General features: G+C 48.4%; 1 protein-coding gene across 1 annotated transcript in view; it reads left to right on the top strand.

Annotated features, from left to right (window-relative positions):
* Positions 1-17,933, top strand: part of LOC119391859 (fatty acid synthase) — a 306,146-nt gene that overhangs the window by 123,402 nt on the left and 164,811 nt on the right. Inside the window, exons 8-9 of the mRNA XM_037659508.1 lie at positions 9,585-9,971; positions 10,662-10,851. Of these exons, the coding sequence (XP_037515436.1) occupies positions 9,585-9,971; positions 10,662-10,851 (577 nt within the window). The remainder of the gene's footprint in view (positions 1-9,584; positions 9,972-10,661; positions 10,852-17,933) is intronic.

The raw sequence follows: 17,933 nt of genomic DNA on the forward strand, positions 1-17,933 counted from the left end.
GGATACCGTTCTGCTGAACCTGAAATGGCACACATGCTTGTGCTACCTCGACGACGTCGCTGTTTTCGCTCCGGACTGCTCCATGCATCTTCAACGCCTGCGATATGTTTTGACGCGTTTGAGCGACGCCGGTCTGCAACTGAATCTAAAGAAGTGCCGATTCGCAGCACGGCAGCTGACACTACGTGGTTACGTCGTGTCCAAGGACGGCATTCTTCCCGATCCAGCCAAGCTTCGGGCCGTGGCCGAGTTCCCCAAACCTACGTCCGTCAAATAACCGCGCAGATTCGTAGAACTGTGTTCCTACTTTCGGCGCTTCATTCGAAACTTCGCGACTATCATATCGCCGCTGACGAAGCTCCCCGGCAGTAACGGGCCCCTCAATTCATGGTCGTCAGAGTGCGACGACGCTTTCGCGAAGCTCCGTCGTTTGTTGACGTCGCCTCCCATACTACACCACTACGACCCTACGGCCCTACACAGGTACACACGGACGCCAGCGGTGTTGGCCTCAGCGCTGTCCTTGCTCAGCGCAAACGTGGGTTCCCGGAATATGTCGTGGCATATGCAAGTTGTACGCTCACCAAAGCCGAGACCAGTTACACCGTCACCGAAAAGGAATGCCTGGCGATCATCTGTGCCCTTACGAAGTTCCGACCTTATTTGTATAGTCGCCCATTTTGTGTTATCACGGACCACCATGCACTCTGCTGGTTGTCATCATTGAATGATCCATCAGGCCGCCTCGCACGCTGGGAACTTCGCCTACAGGACTACGATATCCGCGTGCTGTACCGCAACGGATGCCAGCATGCTGATGCCGACGGACTCGCGCGCTCCCCCTTGCCTGACGACAATACCCACAGCTCAATGTCTCACAATGTCGTTTCTTCCATCGACATTCACACTATGGCTATCGAACAGCGCAAGGATCAGTGGATCGCCTCACTGATAGACTTGCTCACTGATCCGTCGGCAGCACCATCCACGCGCGCGTTGAGTCTTCAAGCCCACCATTTCGCCATTCGCGGCGACCTCCTTCACCGACGAAATTACAATGCCGATGGCCGCCAGTGGCTACTAGTAATACCCCGCAGTCTGCGTTCTGAAATATGCGAATCGTTCCACGCTAATCCGCAGTGTGCACACTCTGGGGTATCGAAAACATACCACCGCATTCGCCAACGGTACTTTTGGCGAGGCATGTACCGCTACGTGCAGAAGTTCGTTTGCTCCTGCATCGATTGTTAGCGCCGCGAAATTTCAACGCACCAGTCACCAGCAGGCCTGCAACCTTTGCCTTGCCCTGACCGGCCGTTCGGGCGCGTTGGCATCAATTTGTATGGAAACCGCTGCAGACCACCTTACGCGATAGGCCGAAACTGCTGCCCTCCGAGCGGCTACAGCGCGCGATGTAGCCTCCTTCCTGCTCCGTCGGTTCATGCTGCGCCACGGTCCACCCCTGGAGCTGCTCAGCGATCGAGGCCGTGTCTTCCTCTCGGAAGTCGTCGAAGCCATCCTCAAAGAGTGCAACGTTGTTCACCGCAAAACTACTGCTTACCACCCGCAGACGAATAGGCACACGGAACGCTTTAACCGCACGCTCGGCGACATGCTCTCGATGTACGTCGCCGCCTACCACACAAACTGGGATTACATTCTATCTTTCGTCACCTACGCCTACAATACCGCCCCTCAAAGCACCACTGGTTTTTCACCTTTTTTCTAATTGTACGGCAGGCAGCCGTCGCACAAAATCAACACAATCCTTCCATACAAGGCGGATCGATCTTAGTGTGCGCCTATTTCTGCCACAGCCAGACTTGCGAGGAGTGTCGCGAGCTTGCCAAGACCTTTACTACGCATGACCAAGAGCGAGAGAAGAGCATCCGCGGTGATTCCAACACTTCTGCACCCACGTTCCTACCTGGAGCGCTCGTATGGCTCTCGGTCCCTACCACTGCAGCTGGCCTCTCTTCCAAACTGCTGCCCAAATACGAAGGCCCCTACCGTGTCGTCGAACGCACATCCCCGGTCAACTACCTGATTGCACCCATCGACCCATCTTCGGGCATGCACCGTCGAGGGTGCGACATTGTCAACGTGGTGCGCCTGAAGCCCTACCAAGACCCGCTCATAGTGACCAGCTGCTAGGTCGCCAGATGGCTCCCAAAATTTTCGTACCCGGGCTAATTGTAGAGAAGCATTGGAACGCTGTAATGGGCCGTCCTCTCGAGCGCCTTCTAGTGGATCGCCCTCTTCGCCTCTTCTCGGAAAGCACGCACATCTTGCTCGTGCTCGTGAGAGTCTGCGCTCCGTTGTGACTGTTGTGCATCGTCGCCGTCAATCCAGCCGTCAATAAACGCCCTTTACAAAATAATAATATCTTCAACCATCTGTATTCTACGGAAGAGTCAGAATAGTCTGAGTACCTTTAATGAGAGATGTGAGGCGTGATAGTCTGCATGGTCAGTGGTTACCGACGACGCCGAAGCAAATTCAAATTAAATAACATATGATGCCGTGGCTGGTTTGTCGGAGGCAGTGGTGACTTACCCGGATAAAACACGTAATGTAATGACAGGTAAGCTTGTTTTAACGCCATGTACTAAGAACACATTATAATTTATCGGCTTGTACGGGTTCCTTTATGTTGCAGTCCATAGAAATGCAGAGCGCTGCATGTTATGCTGCAGCAGGTGTCGTTATGTGAATACAAAGTTTATTGCACGCCTCCTACGATACAGTCAAGTGATGAGGTTCTCTGCATGGTCGAAAACATGCAATGTTCACAGAGCTCACACCATCGTGTCCCGCTCGACACTCAAACGAAATGTGTTCCACTGTTTCGATTGAGCCGCAGTGATTTCAGTATGGTGTTACCAGTCAATACAAATGTGCTTTAGGCGCATCCACTAAAAGCAGCCTCATTCGCTGACGAGCCAGAGACCAATTATTCGCATTCATAATAATGCATCTAAACGAGAAGCTGTCCAAGGCTGTCAACAGCCTCTCAAGGCACTTGAGGCTGTCAAAGGTATTACATATTAGAAGAAGGTGATGGGAATTCCGCCCGAGATCAAGGAAAAAGGGGGAAGTTGGTCACGCTGCCGATGTTAGGCTAATGGCATGGTGTCGTATGGGGCGCTGTTGACCTGCGAGAACATATGCTCGCTTTTCTCCTAGCGAATACAAGGGACGGTGACTAAATGTTGAATGGCTGCGAATCTGTGCTTTCAGTATGTAGACTGATAGGAGAGTTATAAGCAGAACTTTCAGGCGATGACGACAGCTTCTGACGTTGCGCTTCATCGGGATGAAACCAGACATATGTAGTTCTTGAGTCTGTGTACTCTCCATAGCGCTAATGGTGCCCGTGTGTACTTTTAACCAGACTGCCAGACTCTAATAGAGGCGACCAAAGAAAACTGCTCTGCCCCGCCACGGTGGTCGAGTGGTTATGGTGCTCGACTGCTGACCCGAAGTCTTGGGATCGAATCCCCTCGGCGGCTGCATTTTCCATGTGCGCGAAAATGTTTTAGGCCCGTGTACGTACATTTAGGTGCGTGGTAAAGAACACCAGGTGGTCGAAATTTCCGGAGCCCTCCACTACGGCGTCTCTCATAATCATATCGTTGTTTTGTGATTTTAATCCCCAGATAATATTATTATTATTAGAAAGCTGCTTCGTACTTCTCCAACGTAGGTTGTATATTCACGTGCTTGATAACAGTGAACTTGCGAACGCTGATCATATGGCACAAGCTCAGCACTCTGGATGCTGACTGCCGCACTATCGCTGCGTGACATGCAGGGAAGATATTTCATCATATTACTCATTTGCATTCCACTTGTTATTGAATAACAGCATGTCTGGATAGAGCCATTTTAACCGTCAAGTCGGAACTGAAGGACGGGCGCTTCACTGTTCCCTGCCATAAAGATTGCAATCACGCAGGTAAATGCTAGGTTTCGAAAGTATTTCACAAGCCTTTCGTAATTCGGTGGCATGTCCTGCAGTCTGTAGAGGTATTTATGGACTTATTTATTATAATCTTCTAAATATGTGCGCAGGTCAAGGCCAACGTGATAGAATTCTTCATACAGGATCTTGCCCGTGCGTGCAGAACAGGCAACGTATGAGGTCATTTCTGTCAAGAGCATACATAGCGACGTAGTGAAAACAGAGAGATGCAGGCCCAACCGCAGTGACCAACGTCTTGCGCGGTAGAAATACAGCCGCATATCACATTACTGACGTTTGCGCAGCGGTGTTAAGCGGCAGACAGGTACTTTGTCTACGTCAGTATATATAAATAAGCATCTCTTCGTTGGTACAGAGGGATATGGGGTAGCAATAGCCAATGCAGCACCACATGCAGAGGCTGCGCCGCTGTGCTTTAAAAAAAGAGGGCGCTGAAACCCGCTCTTAAGGGGAGGCGACGCGGCTGCGGAAATTCAGAGGCTGGGTGACGTGTTCGCATTGTACAGACTTTGGGTTTGTGCAATAAACATACACTCGCCAAGGTTAAAATAAAAACAACAACGCGTTGACGTTTCGGGGCCCGTACGGGTCCCTTGATCACAATGAAGATGTCAGCTTGGGCATGCGGCTATTTATGGGTCAGGTGGAGCAACGTGCGTGTGTATATATCTGGTAGATTGCCCGTTGTCCTGTTTATCGTGCGGTTAGTCGACTGAATGTAAAATGATTCTAAAAGCAGAGGGCCAGATAAATGTCTTTTCGTTGCGATGATAGCTGCTGCGTCCCAGTCAATACTGTGGTCAGTTTCATTGCGGAGTTCCACCAAGGCATTCGCAGTCTTGTGGCCCTTGGCGACGTCATTTTAGTCTTGTTTCAAACGCCATTTGAAATTCCCGATCTCGTCGATGTACGACACGTCACATTCCCCGCACGGTATCTTGTAGATAACTTGTAGATAACTTGTATCTTGTAGATTTCAGGTGCTCGAGAAACCGTGCTGCGCGTTGGCGACGGATGATACAGAAGCAATTGTCCATGTATCTTACAAAATGCCTTAATCGCGTCGCGAATGAGGAAAGAGCGGCACACTCCAGATCCTCCAGTAGAATGTTGGCGCAAACGACGGCCGCGGATGCGCCCATTGCTGTGCCGAACTCCTGCTTGAAGTGTTGATTGTTGAACACGAAGTATGTGTTGTGAAGACAAAACTTCAGAAGGCGGCAGCCGTCCTGGACTTCAGAAGGCGTACGCTGGGGTAAAGAAGAGTCCACTTCGAGATGTTTCTTGCAGCATTCCACAACATAGTCGACGGGCACACAAGTAAACATTGACTACACGTCATATGATACCATAACCTCATCGTCTTCAAGGCGCACACTTTTTAATTGCTCAATGAAATGAGCGGAGTCTGACAAAAGTTGCGGTGAGCCCCGCTAACGGTCGCAGGACACGGTGCAGGTAGCGCGACAGTTCACACAGCGGCGAGCGTGTGTAGTCTGCAATTGGCCGTACTGGGACGTCGGCTTGTGAATTTTGAGAAGCCCGTACATGGCCGGGGCCCAACCATTGTGGAAGAGCAGCTTGTAGTATAGGTTCTTCTTTTAGGGCAGAACAAACTGGAATACTTCATTTGAACGGCTAAATAGCGCTACTTCAGGGACGAAAGATAGGAGAACGCGACAAACATAGCGCTCGTGTGTGTCGCCGTCTTCTGTCTTTCGTCCCTGAAGTTGCGCTATTTAGCTGTTCAAATGGAGTACCAACTAGCCCAAACACGCACCATGGAATACTTCAGCGAGCAACTTCTGTAGTTCAGATTCCACTTTCCTCGTTGGATCCCTCGTCAGCTGTGGATATGTCGATGCGTCTTTGAGAAGCCCGTCCACTTTGTTGATGTACTCGGCGCGGTCCAAGATTACAGTAGCATTTCGCTTGTCCGCGGGGAGGATGTCTATGTCTTCGTTGTCATTTGTCTGTGTCTTCGTTGTCGTTGAGACAGCGAGCTCACGCCGCTGCCTCACCCCCCCCCCCCTCACTCATCTCTGCCCTGTTACTGGCCGATTTTGGCGGGAGGGCACCTATCACAATCGCGTCCGATATTTTGACTTGGTGTTTAATCTCAGAGCAAATGAACGTTATCAGGTCGGGCGGTGTTGTCTTTTCAAAGAGGAGGCTACTCTTCCGCAATAATAATAATAATAATAATAATAATAATAATAATAATAATAATAATAATAATAATAATAATAATAATAATAAGAATAATAATAATAATAATAATAATAATAATAATAATAATAATAATAATAATAATAATAAAGAAAACACACCTCCGAGCAAAAAAGAAAAAAAAAAGAAATTCCTAGCCCTTTAGCTAGCGCCAAAGAGAACACTGACAAAGCCTACGTTTTCGCGAGAGGCTCATTACCTTGACGTTTGCAGATGTTTGCATTGTTACTTTCAATTCTCTTTCCAACGTCACCACTGGTTCTGCACGCCAAGGCTCATTGCACTAACGTGTCAGAACGTGCAACGACCTATCGGTCCCTACATAACCCCGTTTCTTTTCAGACGGCGCCGTAGCGTGTTGTGGCGTAGTGGTTAGCGTGTGCGCATGGCGACTAAGTGGTCGCGAGTTCGAATCCTCTTTGTCGCAAATTTTGTGAAAGTTATTTCTGAATAGGATGTCTGTATATCGTTTGTACATCAACGCACATATCTGTATAAACCTCAATATGCTGGACAAGTCAATCAAAAACGAAGTTTTTTGCCCAAGAAGAACCAAGGAGTAACCGGAAGGAGCATCCTTTGCTCCCTTGAGAAACCTCAGGAATTAGCAACTGGCGGCAGTAAAAGTTGATCCTCAAGGAGCAACAAGGGGAACTAACTGTTCATCCCCCGAGGAAGCAAGTGAAAGGAGAGCAACGGTTCGTCCCCTTGCCGTTGCTCCTTTTAGGAGAGTTATGGGAGTGGCAATGCACTTCCTCCCGCAAAGGAGGAACCCCTATACCCCCATTGCTCTCTTTTGGCTTAGAGGGTGGTGTCCAGTTCCCGGAAAAACCTGGCAGACGACATCTGCACAGGACTGCTGATAGCTTGCATGCGCGTATTCTCGTTTATTTCGCCGCTGCGCTCCGTTCCACGGCGCATATGAACACGGCAATCAATTCTCGCGAGTTCAAGTTAAAAAAAAATGGTTGGCTATACCTTCAAGATGCCTGGGCCCTTCCACACAAACATGAAACCTTGGCAACAGCCATCTAGGAAATTACTGTAATAAAACGCGCACTCCAGCTACCTTCCTAGTTGGTGATTTGGTACTCCAAGACACGCATTCCATAAGTAAGGCTGCTACGGGATTCACAGCCAAATTTGTGCCTCGACGCACTGGGCCATTTAACGTGACTGCGTGCATTTGACGTAGTACCTACAGGCTGAAAAACCCGGTTACAGGAAACCAGAAAGGCCTTGCTCACGCATACCAACAAGGCTTTACCATGTGTCTTGAAAGACTGCTGTCAATGAAACAAAGGGGGAGGGGTCACCTGTTAAGATACCGGACCGACGACACCACGTTGCAAAGAGTTGTGGGCAGGAGAGAGTCCGCAACTATGGGACAAGGGAGAAGTGGTGCAACAGGACGGGGCAGCGGTACGAAGGGAACGGTATGCGGTGCATTGTATGAATGTGAACTGCGGTGACTATGACGGCGTGGCAAGTAGAGAACGTTCCAGCAAGGAGAGGCATGCGCGGTGCGGCTGAACTGAAGGAGTCCGCATCTGTACATGTAAGCAACTGAACGACCGCGTTGGAATAAACTGAGTTAGGAAGTTTACTTTCGGTTGGGAGCATTAAAGTATCACTGCGGAATGACTCATTCTTATGTGGTTACACGACGCACCGAGTTTTCTGCTCTTGTTTTCTTTATGAGTGTAAGACTTATGTATCTGCAGTATTGTAAGTGTGTTATGTGTTGCTTGTGTTTGCAGTGCTCCTTTTCTGCGGTCATGTGGTATTATGATGAGTGAAACCTTTTTTGATTCTGCATACGTACCTGAAATGTGTATGTGTTGCGAACTTCAGGCAGAGAGGTCATTGTCAGGTGTATGAAACACCTTTTTCTTGTATTCCAAGAAATAAAACAAAGATACTACTACTACTACCAGTGTTTCGTTTTCGAAGCGAAGTTTTTGTTTCCGTCTAATGTCAAGCTTTCCTGACCATGTTGCTAAGGTTTTTCTGAATAGATGCCGCCGGCTTCGCGCTGTTGTGCTTGCGTTTCAGCGCTGCAGTGCTCACACACAGGATATCACTCGAATTGACTTCTCGTAGCTCCCCCCTGCTATTGCTAACGTCTACCTGCCTCCATTCTGTTCTTTATGAATTTATGCATTGCTACGACAAAACTTCCAGTGCATCTCCTGGGCAATAAACTATGCATAATTAGGACTACAATTTTTACAAGACTGAAATGCCAATTACCCGAGGTTTGCGGCTTGGTATGACGCCTTCGTTCGTCTTCCACATATATTGCGCAAAACCGTGGTTCGGCCAACTCTAATCAGCGCGGCTTACTGTGAAAGCAGTGAAGAGTCCCTAGTAAAAGCGTCATAGGAAATACTTGTAATGCGTGGTAACGTGATAGATGCGGCCAAGGAAAGCCTTGTGCAGGCAACCTTGTGCAGTCAACGGGCAACGCTTTGCATTATTGTGATAACGTATGATAACTTTTATGGTACTTCATTAACCGTTTCACGTAAATTGCGTTTCTCAGATTGCAACAAATTGTGACACTGCACGTGCGCAACCGAATGAAGAGGCTATAGAATAGAGCGCGAGAAGCTAGCCGCGGCGTGGTTAACCGTCTTCTCCCTTGCGCTAGGTAAAGCGTGTATGACTTTTTAATTAAACTATTTTTTTTTGCTTATCAAGTACTGCTGTGAATATCAAGTACTGCAACGATAAAAGGACCTTAAAAACGGGATATTGGAAACATGTCGGCATATATGCTTGGTAGACTGTTTGTTCCGAGGAAATGAACGAGAAATGCCGGGGAAGAAAATATGAATAACGCGCTATTTGGCCTTCTGTTTTCTCGTATTCTACAGACGTTCGCTTTTTTTGGAAGCAAATATACCGCGCGTACTTCCAAATTGCTCCATGATTTAGGTCGTCGCGTATAGGCATTTCACAACAGAAATTAGAATTGCATTGTGGAAACGATTCCAGAGGCCTTTGAAACAGCTTTGCATCTAACGACTTCGTCACCATTGTGGTATGCATAGCCTGCTGCGCCGGTTGAATTTTTTTCTTAACTTCCTTTTTTATAGTGCATCTTACGTGAAGCACATCATGGATAAGGCATTCCTGACACTACTAAAACATTTTTTCCCTGCCCGCTTTGCACCTCCATAACGATCGACGCGGCAGGGGTTCTCACGTAGTCACAGGGCAAACGAACTGCTAAGGAACTTTAGTGGCTAAGCGGCTGACAAAGTGGTCCATAAAAGAGCAGTGATCAATGAGCGTGCTATATTTGACGTAATATAGAAAGACGTTACACTTCAATTACCCTTGTTACTGTGTTATTCTGTTACAGCGCACTACCGAGCGCATTGAAGAAGAGGGGCCCTACCCAGATTCTGCGTACGCTCTTCTCAACATCGTCGGCCAGCCAAGTGTAACGCAATTCCCCTACCGAGGCTACATGTTGGTTCCCGTAGACGACGGGAACGGGAAACAAGTGTCTAAAGCTACTACGAAACCACTGTCGACAAAGCGGTCACTGTGGTTTGTTTTTACTGGAGTTGGCTGTCAATGGAAAGGCATGGCTCAGCAAATGATGCAATTTGACGTGTTTGCACGCTCCATCCAAAGGTCACACGAGGTCCTTAAGGAAGTCGGCGTGGACCTCATGGAGCTGGTAACTTACAAGGAAGATGATGGAGCCGTAGGTCCCTTGTACGGCTGCATTGCAGCTGTTGAGGTTAGTTCATTCATGAAATTTCTTCTTCACAGCGCTTTTATTCGGATGACCGTTCCGACAATGAATGCCAAACTTCCCGGAAAAGCACGCCGAGCGATTTGCGAATAATTGCCGGATTTTGCACTCTCGTGTTTAAAAAAAAGGGTTTTGTTCATATCCAGATCTACGCCAAAAACGAAAATTTGATTACGTACAGCGGTGTTAGCTGTGACGATAACTGAGATTTTCAGTGGAAGATACGTCAGAACTACAAGTAAAGTGAGAGCAAGAATATGGGTGCATGCACGACATAATGCACAGAAAATTCCCAATTGTTCACCCAATTACGTTTTCCCAAAAGTAGTAACGATCTCGCGCCTCAAACGTGACGGTGGTTTGAATAAAGAGCGAGTCAGTTTGGTCGGTTTGCTACAAATGTTCTACGATAATATGAATACACCTCTATTAAGACTCATTGGGCACCGCGAAGATTGTGAAATAAGGTCCTTTTCGGGGATGTAAAAAAGTTTCAGTTAGGAGTTTGGAAAGTTCATGGGGGCGCTTCCTTTTTCTGACGTAATAACGCCCTGACTAAACTCTCGGTCACTTTATCAGAGCAAACAAAGGACGCGAAGCGAATTCCTCGATTTTAATTAAATGACACGAGGAATCTTCAACAGACTATTGACTCGTTGCTTGTTCCAATAATAGGTCGCACTAGTGGATGTACTCTTCGCGTTGGGCATCAGACCAGACGGCATGGTTGGTCACTCTCTGGGCGAGATCGGCTGCGCCTACGCTGACGGATGCCTGACAGCCGAACAGACCGTGCTCTCCGCCTACTGGCGAGGGCGTTGCGTCGACACGGGTAACCTGCCTCCAGGAGCAATGGCCGCCGTTGGTAAGAGCAACCACACTGTTTTCCATGCGCATCACAAGAGGAATTTTTGTTATGCAATAAATGTAGCCCGAATTCTAGGTAATTATACCGCTTCAATAATTGCGCAAATCTTTCTAGCACGAGACAGGTGCAGAGACGCATGACTCCTTGGTCTGATACTTCAGTGGCGAAACGTAGTAGAAATTCTGGCGTTGCCTTTCTAGAAACAGGCAATGCTTGGTTGCATACCAAGATAGACGTGGCTGTAAATGTGGGCTGGTAAATGAGAGTCCTCATACTGAACTACTCAACTGCTTTTTAGTGGTGAGAGGTGGATAAAGCAAATGCACGAAGCTACCATTTGGCGTCTGTAAAACAGGAACGCAGGAGCTTATCTTAAAAAAGTGCCCTCTTTATGACCCGTCTCTTTTAAGAGCTCTGTGTCGTTTCACTGCATATTCGTGCAGAGATGAGAGTAAGCAACACTATGGTGTACGGAATGGTGCAGTGCGTCGTTCGCGCGTCAAACTAATGAAATAGCCATCATCACTCTCGCGATACCGCCAACAGAAGGACGCAATGATTAACCGTTGTTCCTAGGGCGCGAATTTCAAAATATCTCACTTTCAATTGCTCTGCAAACACTACAAGTTATCGGGCTTCCGGAAACACTCAATCTGCCATGCACAGAATAATTAGCTAACTCGGCATTAGAAATAACGGGGAAACTGTCGAGCTTCTCACAGACGCGCATAACTAGCATGACAGCTGCAAATACTTTTTTTATCGTGGAGTAAACAACAGCGCAATAAAGTTTTAATACGGACAGTACGAAGAAAAGGACACAGCGCTACCTCCTCTGCCTTTAACCAGGTCTCCGTGTTTTCGGCGTTTATTTTTCTTGATAATCGGCGGGTGTTTATCGGAGTTTATTTCTCGTCAATCCCCAATTCCCCGAAATTCGGAGTTTTGCATTTTACTCAAAACTGCAGAATCTTAGATCAATTCATATCTGGATACAAAACATCAAAACACAGGAAGCACATTTTATTTTTTCTAGAAGGTTGGAATGCACAAAACATATACGCACAAGCAAAATACTTGAACCCAAAACACCTGTATTTGTGCGTATTACAACCTTATGCTTAAAGCTTATTGTAGAACACGCAAGCATACTTTGCGACGCTGCTGTCAGTGATCAACGCGCGCTCCTTTCGATTGACAACTCTCAGCTTTGAAAATGCCCTTTTAACGTTAGCGCTAGAAACAGGAAACGCCAGAAGACGCAGCGCGCAGCATTGGCCACTGGAAAGCGTTGCCCACAGGACATTCTGAAATCTCCAAAACGACAGGGGTTGAACAATGTTACATATTTCATAGCACTGATAGTTCGCAAATTCACCCAGGAGCTAGTTCATGTCATTAGTTTCATGAAGCGCTAATTAAAAAATAGGCGCATAGCTTTCGAACGCGCAGGGCAGCTCATGCTTCACATTTGGATTCACAATTTGAACACAGTACCAAAACGATTCTTCGGTGTACTGAAATTGATCGCACAGGCTCAGCTCAGATGTCTGGTGCCACTTTTCGCCGACAGCAGCGTATCATCCGTGACAATCTGCGACAATCGTTAAGCGGTCACTCTCGTCAAAGCAGGTCCAACAGACTTGTGACATCTGATGCGAAGACCTCGGTTGGACCACGTCATTGACTGATGAGTGCGTGCAAACGAACGCCCAGTATGTGATAAACTTCGTGTACCAGGGTACTTTCTGCATCAAGTTCCTTTGAGAGGACGGCACATGAATTGGTCTTCAGAAACTTCATCTTAACGAGCAAGTTCTGCACAGCTTCAGCCGATGAAAAAATTGGCCGCGTATCTGCGTGCTTCGCTGCAAATGTCGTCTAAAGACGATAGAAGAGGCGCTGCGTGAGATATGGACGCCATCTGGCAATACGTCCGGAAACACGAGTGGTGTGTTGCGGGCTGGTAGTCCCGGCGCAGCGGCAGGCGAAGACCGGCGGTGACCAACGCGACCGGTGGGGACGCCGGCCAGCCCGAACACGCTGTTTGGCGCGATGCGCCGAAGGAGAAGAAACGTCCGCACTCAACGAGTACTCTCCACAAACTCTCTTACTTATACGTCGCCTGGGTAGAACAGGAATGCCAGAGCGGCGCCCCCTGTCATTCGTATAATGCAATACTGAACCGAAACTGAAACACAACATGAGCTTGTGCAGAGGGCACGGAGGAAGACAAGTTTCAGCGCAGTCGCATTTTCAGCGCACCTTAAGAAACTAGGGTTGTAACATTGTAGGGCGAGTAGGGCCAGAAGGACCGTCACGACGAAAACCTGCCTCCTCAGTCGTATTCGCCTGGAACGTCGGTGTGGCTTCGCGTTCCCTCCTCCGCTCCTGGCCTTTCCACAAAGCTACTGCCTAAGTACGAAGGCCCCTACTGCGTCCTACGTCAAGCATCCCCAGTTAACTATATGATTGAGCCTGTTCAATCATCTACGGACCGCCGTCGTCGCGGCCGCGAGACTGTTCACATCGATCGACTGAAGCCGCATTATGACCCACCAGTTGTACCTGTTGCTTAGGTCGCCAGGATGGCTCCTTTTCCGCGGGGGAGTGATTTGTAACATGGTAGGGCGCAGACATGAACGCCTGCGAAAGAAGAAGACGAAGACGGTTGTTGTTGGCGCTCGCGCTTGCTCAGCTTAGACCGCTGATCGCTTCAGCTGTGGCAATCTTTTAATAAACGCGTTACTGTCTCAACGTTAAAGGCATACCATCAAGGTCTTTAAAATTGCGTATCTATGTATTTTCTGTTAAAGGAACACACCGCCTAATACTTACCTAGTGATGTTGCGCCTCAGATATGCGTAATGTTTGCTTTTTGATCAACAATGTACACAAGTATGAACCTAGTCAGCCGTTCACGATGGCTGCCCCTTGGGCAAGTGGTTCAACTTTGCCCGAGTGGCTGAATCGAGGGACGTGCCGACAAACAGAAAGACAGACAGAAAGACAGACCAAAATATCTGCGTTTAAGTTCCCCAAGAAAGACTATCGTCTTTAATAAGACATTTAAGCTTCTCACACTTCGTTCCCTTGGTTTCGTCGCTTGTGAAGAAAGACAAAATGGAGCGCCAGTAGTCCAAAATATCTTCTAGAGCTTCATAAAAAAGAGACCCATCTCGACAGACATACGGTTTTCAGCGACTTGATGGACATTCCCATGGCCAAGCACACAATACCAAACTTACGGCGCAACTCCCGCGACGACTTCAAAAAGGCAGGAATGTGCACAACGAATTTGTGAACTACGTTAAACGAGCTCGTCCTGATTCCATCCTCTAGAGCGTTGTTGAGTAGGTGGCGCGGATCTTTGAAGTGAAGCGCCTTGAATTCGTCGTTAGAGAGTTGCAAATCCTTGTGAAGCTTCTGCATGTAGGAAGATGAGTCGGAGCACAATACAGCTACGTCGCCTAATACAGCTGACGTGTTTGAGATAAACACATAGAAGTCTGAGACGAACACAACGACGTCATCAATGTGCACGAGGCACGTTTGTCACTAAAAGCCAGCCAGCAGTGTATCCATATTATGCTGGAAAGTCGCAGGTGCCGAGCAAAGACCAAAGGGCATAACATTGTACTCGAACAGGCCGTTTTATGTTGTAAAGGCCGTCTTTACTCGGTGCCTCTCGTCGACTTCCTAGAGCTTGAAGGTCGGTGTAGCTTGTGACCATGAAGCTGCGGTTGTATTGCCGCGTTCGCATCTCAAGCGTTTTCTCGATTGTCGAAGCCTCTGAAGCGGATTCAGCGGCCGTCTTGGGCGGCTTCCTTATCAATCCAGTGAAGAGTTCTTTTGCACCTCGCATGAGGAACCTGACTTTCTTCTCTTCGGGCATACTTGGGTCGGCCTGTCGAAACAGGCGATTCATCTCTTCCGTGTGGATGGCAATGTTCTCATTGGGCAGCTGCACATGGGTCTCCAACATACCTGCGGCCCGTTCCTTGCGGACCACGCTCGTGAACGTGCTTAGGAACGTCGTCCGAAAGTCATCGCTGGTTTGTAGCACAGATTCTTGTTTCTAGAACTACGTCCTCGCGGCGTAAGCTTCTAGGTGGAAGTAGACGTGACGCAGTTTTTCTTCAGAGTCCCAGTTGTTGAAGGTGGCGACTTGGTCGCACGTCTCCAGCCAGCTTTCTGGGTCTTCAATCAATGATCCACCGAAAGTTGGCGGTTCCCTGGATTGCCGGAGCAGAATCGGTGCAGGTGGCACCGTGACTTCCGTCGTCGCTGTGGTCGAGGTCAGGGTCTTGGTTTTCCGAGTCTCTTCAGTTGGAGGTCCGTACTCTGGCGGTACACCTTGTTGCCTGTGGCTTGCTCGCTGCTCGCCGTTCGCGTCGATGTCTTCTTTGCAACTAGGGCTGGGTTCACGGCTTCACGGGGGTTTCCGCAACATAAACGAAGAACACCTCCACCAGATGTCATGGGGTCGTGACATCGACGAAGGCAGCAGTCGGCGTGTCCAAGATGAAACGCTTTATTTGGCAGAACTTGTGGCCGGGAAACGGAATGTCAAACTACAGCAATACACACTGTGCAGTGATAGTGGCGAACAGAGCGCTGGTAATCGTTTGAACTGAACCGCGGCAAGACGTGTCGGCATTTATACAAGAGGCATCGTACATTCGAGCCTTATCGCTGGTGGCGTGTCGATCCGAGAAGAACTCATCTGTTCGTGTTCGCGCGCTCAAGAATACCAGACAATCCTAAAATAATATCGAATGTTCTAGACATTCTGGCGCCGTTTGCGCAAATCAGCAGCAAAACGTGCAATGGGTCAGTGACATAAAACATACAAAGAAAGGAGCGTGTGTGGCATTATCTTTGCTGTGTTATGGCGGATCACTCATCAATCCCGATAACAATAAGTAGTCTAGAATAGACATGTGCGCCGGTCCTAAAATCGCCGGCGGCAGCGTGCCAGGGTTTCCACCTCCGGCGCCGGCGCGTGACCAGCGCGGGGTTCATCAGATCGGCGGCGGCGCGGCGCGCCAGGGGAGGGGGATATTTCAGAGTTCGTGGGGAGAGAAATTTGTCCCTTGAAGTACGAAAAAAAATATGTTTCAACGAAAAAGTGAAGCTGTAAATGCGATAGAAATATGTTGTATGTTGTACGAACTATTGCTAGTAGCTAACTTTTAGATGCGAAGCGCCTTTTAGCGGAGCTCAAACCGGTGGTGTTGTGCGGCGTGACCACCCTTACTGCGCATGCGCAAACCCTCTCCGCACACCTCCTCTCTACATACCTCTCGCCTCTCTACTACCCCTCCCCCTCCCGTCTCCTCTCACGCGCCTGGCGACCGCGTTCCCCGCTCACCCTGCGAGAATTAACGGCCAGGCTAGAGGGAACACACGACGTGCGTAGCGTTCCTCTTCGCGTTCCACTACGCCAGGTCGCTAGCATGCCCGAGGTCGGTAGCATGCCCAACGAACGCCAACGGAACGCGATCGTGCATGTGCTCCTTGATGGCTCCGGCTTCGCATCGCCTAATATTTCCCTTTAGCGGGAGATGGTGCAATTTTTCTGACTAGGTAGGAGTCCTGGTTCAATGTCGATGGCAGCAATGACAGAATCCGCGTCTTGAAAATCATATCCCATGGTTTTTGAAGCCTGTAGCTCCGTAACCTGGACGAAAGCATTCAAACAGGCGATGACCGCTCCCGTTGCAATGTGTTGCACCTCATTTCCAAAGTCGGTAAGCAGAACATTGGTGCATCCCCCACGTAGCTGAAGAAGGCTTCGTGCCATGCAGATACATTTTTGAAGTATCAGTCTGGTGTTGCTGTCAGCAAATCCTTCGAAGTCACTGAATGCTTTGACAGTTATAGTGACAGATATGCTCGATCTCGGTGGTACCATGACATCGTCATCCGCAATACAAAGGTCATATACGTTCTCGTCAGTGTCGAAGGTAGTGATAGCATGCCTCCTCGAGAATGAGACACAAGATTATCGCAAGTTGATTACAGCGCCGTTAGCTCGTGAGAAATCCATGCCGATAATCAAGTGTTTTGAGCATTCGGGCAGCATAATAAAGCTGGCGACGCACGTGGAACCCAGAATTCCGATTCTTGTGGTGCATATTCCTGTCGGGTTGATGAGGTGCCCTCCTGATGTACGAACTTGTGGTCCCTTCCAAGGAGTGAGCACTTTCTTCAGTATTTTAGAACGCTCGCTACTTGTAGATCTTATCGCTACTTGAAGCATCTTATCATCATCATCATCATCATCATCAGCCTGTCTACGCCCACTGCAGGGCAAAGGCCTCTCCCATGTTCTGCCAATCAACCCGGTCCTGTGCTTTCTGCTGCCACGTTATACCTGCAAACTTCTCAATCTCTTCTACCCACCTAATTTTCTGTCTCCCCCTCACGCGTTTGCCATCTCTTGGAATCCAGTCAGTTACCCTTAATGACCACCGGTTATCCTGCCGACGTGCTACGTGCTCGACCAATATTCATTTTTTCTTCTTGATTTCAACTACGATGTCCTTAACCCCCGTTTGTTCCCTGACCCACTCTGCTCTCTTCCTGTCTCTCAAGGTTACACCTATCATTTTCCTTTCCATCGCTCGTTGTGTCGTCCTCAGTTTAAGTTGAACCCTCTTTGTAAGTCTCCAGGTTTCTGCTCCGTAGGTAAGTACCGGTAAGATGCAGCTGTTATATACCTTCCTTTTCAGGGATAGTGGTAGATTACCATTCATGATTTGATAATGCTTGTCGAATGAGCCCCAACCCATCCTTATTCTTCTAGTTATTTCACTCTCATGGTTCGGCTCCGCGGTTACTACCTGTCCTAAGTAGACGTACTCCTTTACAACTTCCAGTGTCTCGCCACCTATCGCAAAGCGCTGTTCTCTGCCAAGATTGTTCCACATTACTTTAGTTTTATGCATATTAATTTTCAGACCTACTCTTCTACTTTCCGTATCCAGTTCAGTAATCATGAGCTGTAATTCGTCTCCCGAGTTACTTCTCAATGCAATGTCATCAGCGAATCGTAGGTTACTGAGATACTCTCT

Source organism: Rhipicephalus sanguineus, chromosome 4 (genome assembly GCF_013339695.2).
Source record: "Rhipicephalus sanguineus isolate Rsan-2018 chromosome 4, BIME_Rsan_1.4, whole genome shotgun sequence".
NCBI classification, from domain to species: Eukaryota; Metazoa; Arthropoda; class Arachnida; order Ixodida; family Ixodidae; genus Rhipicephalus; species Rhipicephalus sanguineus.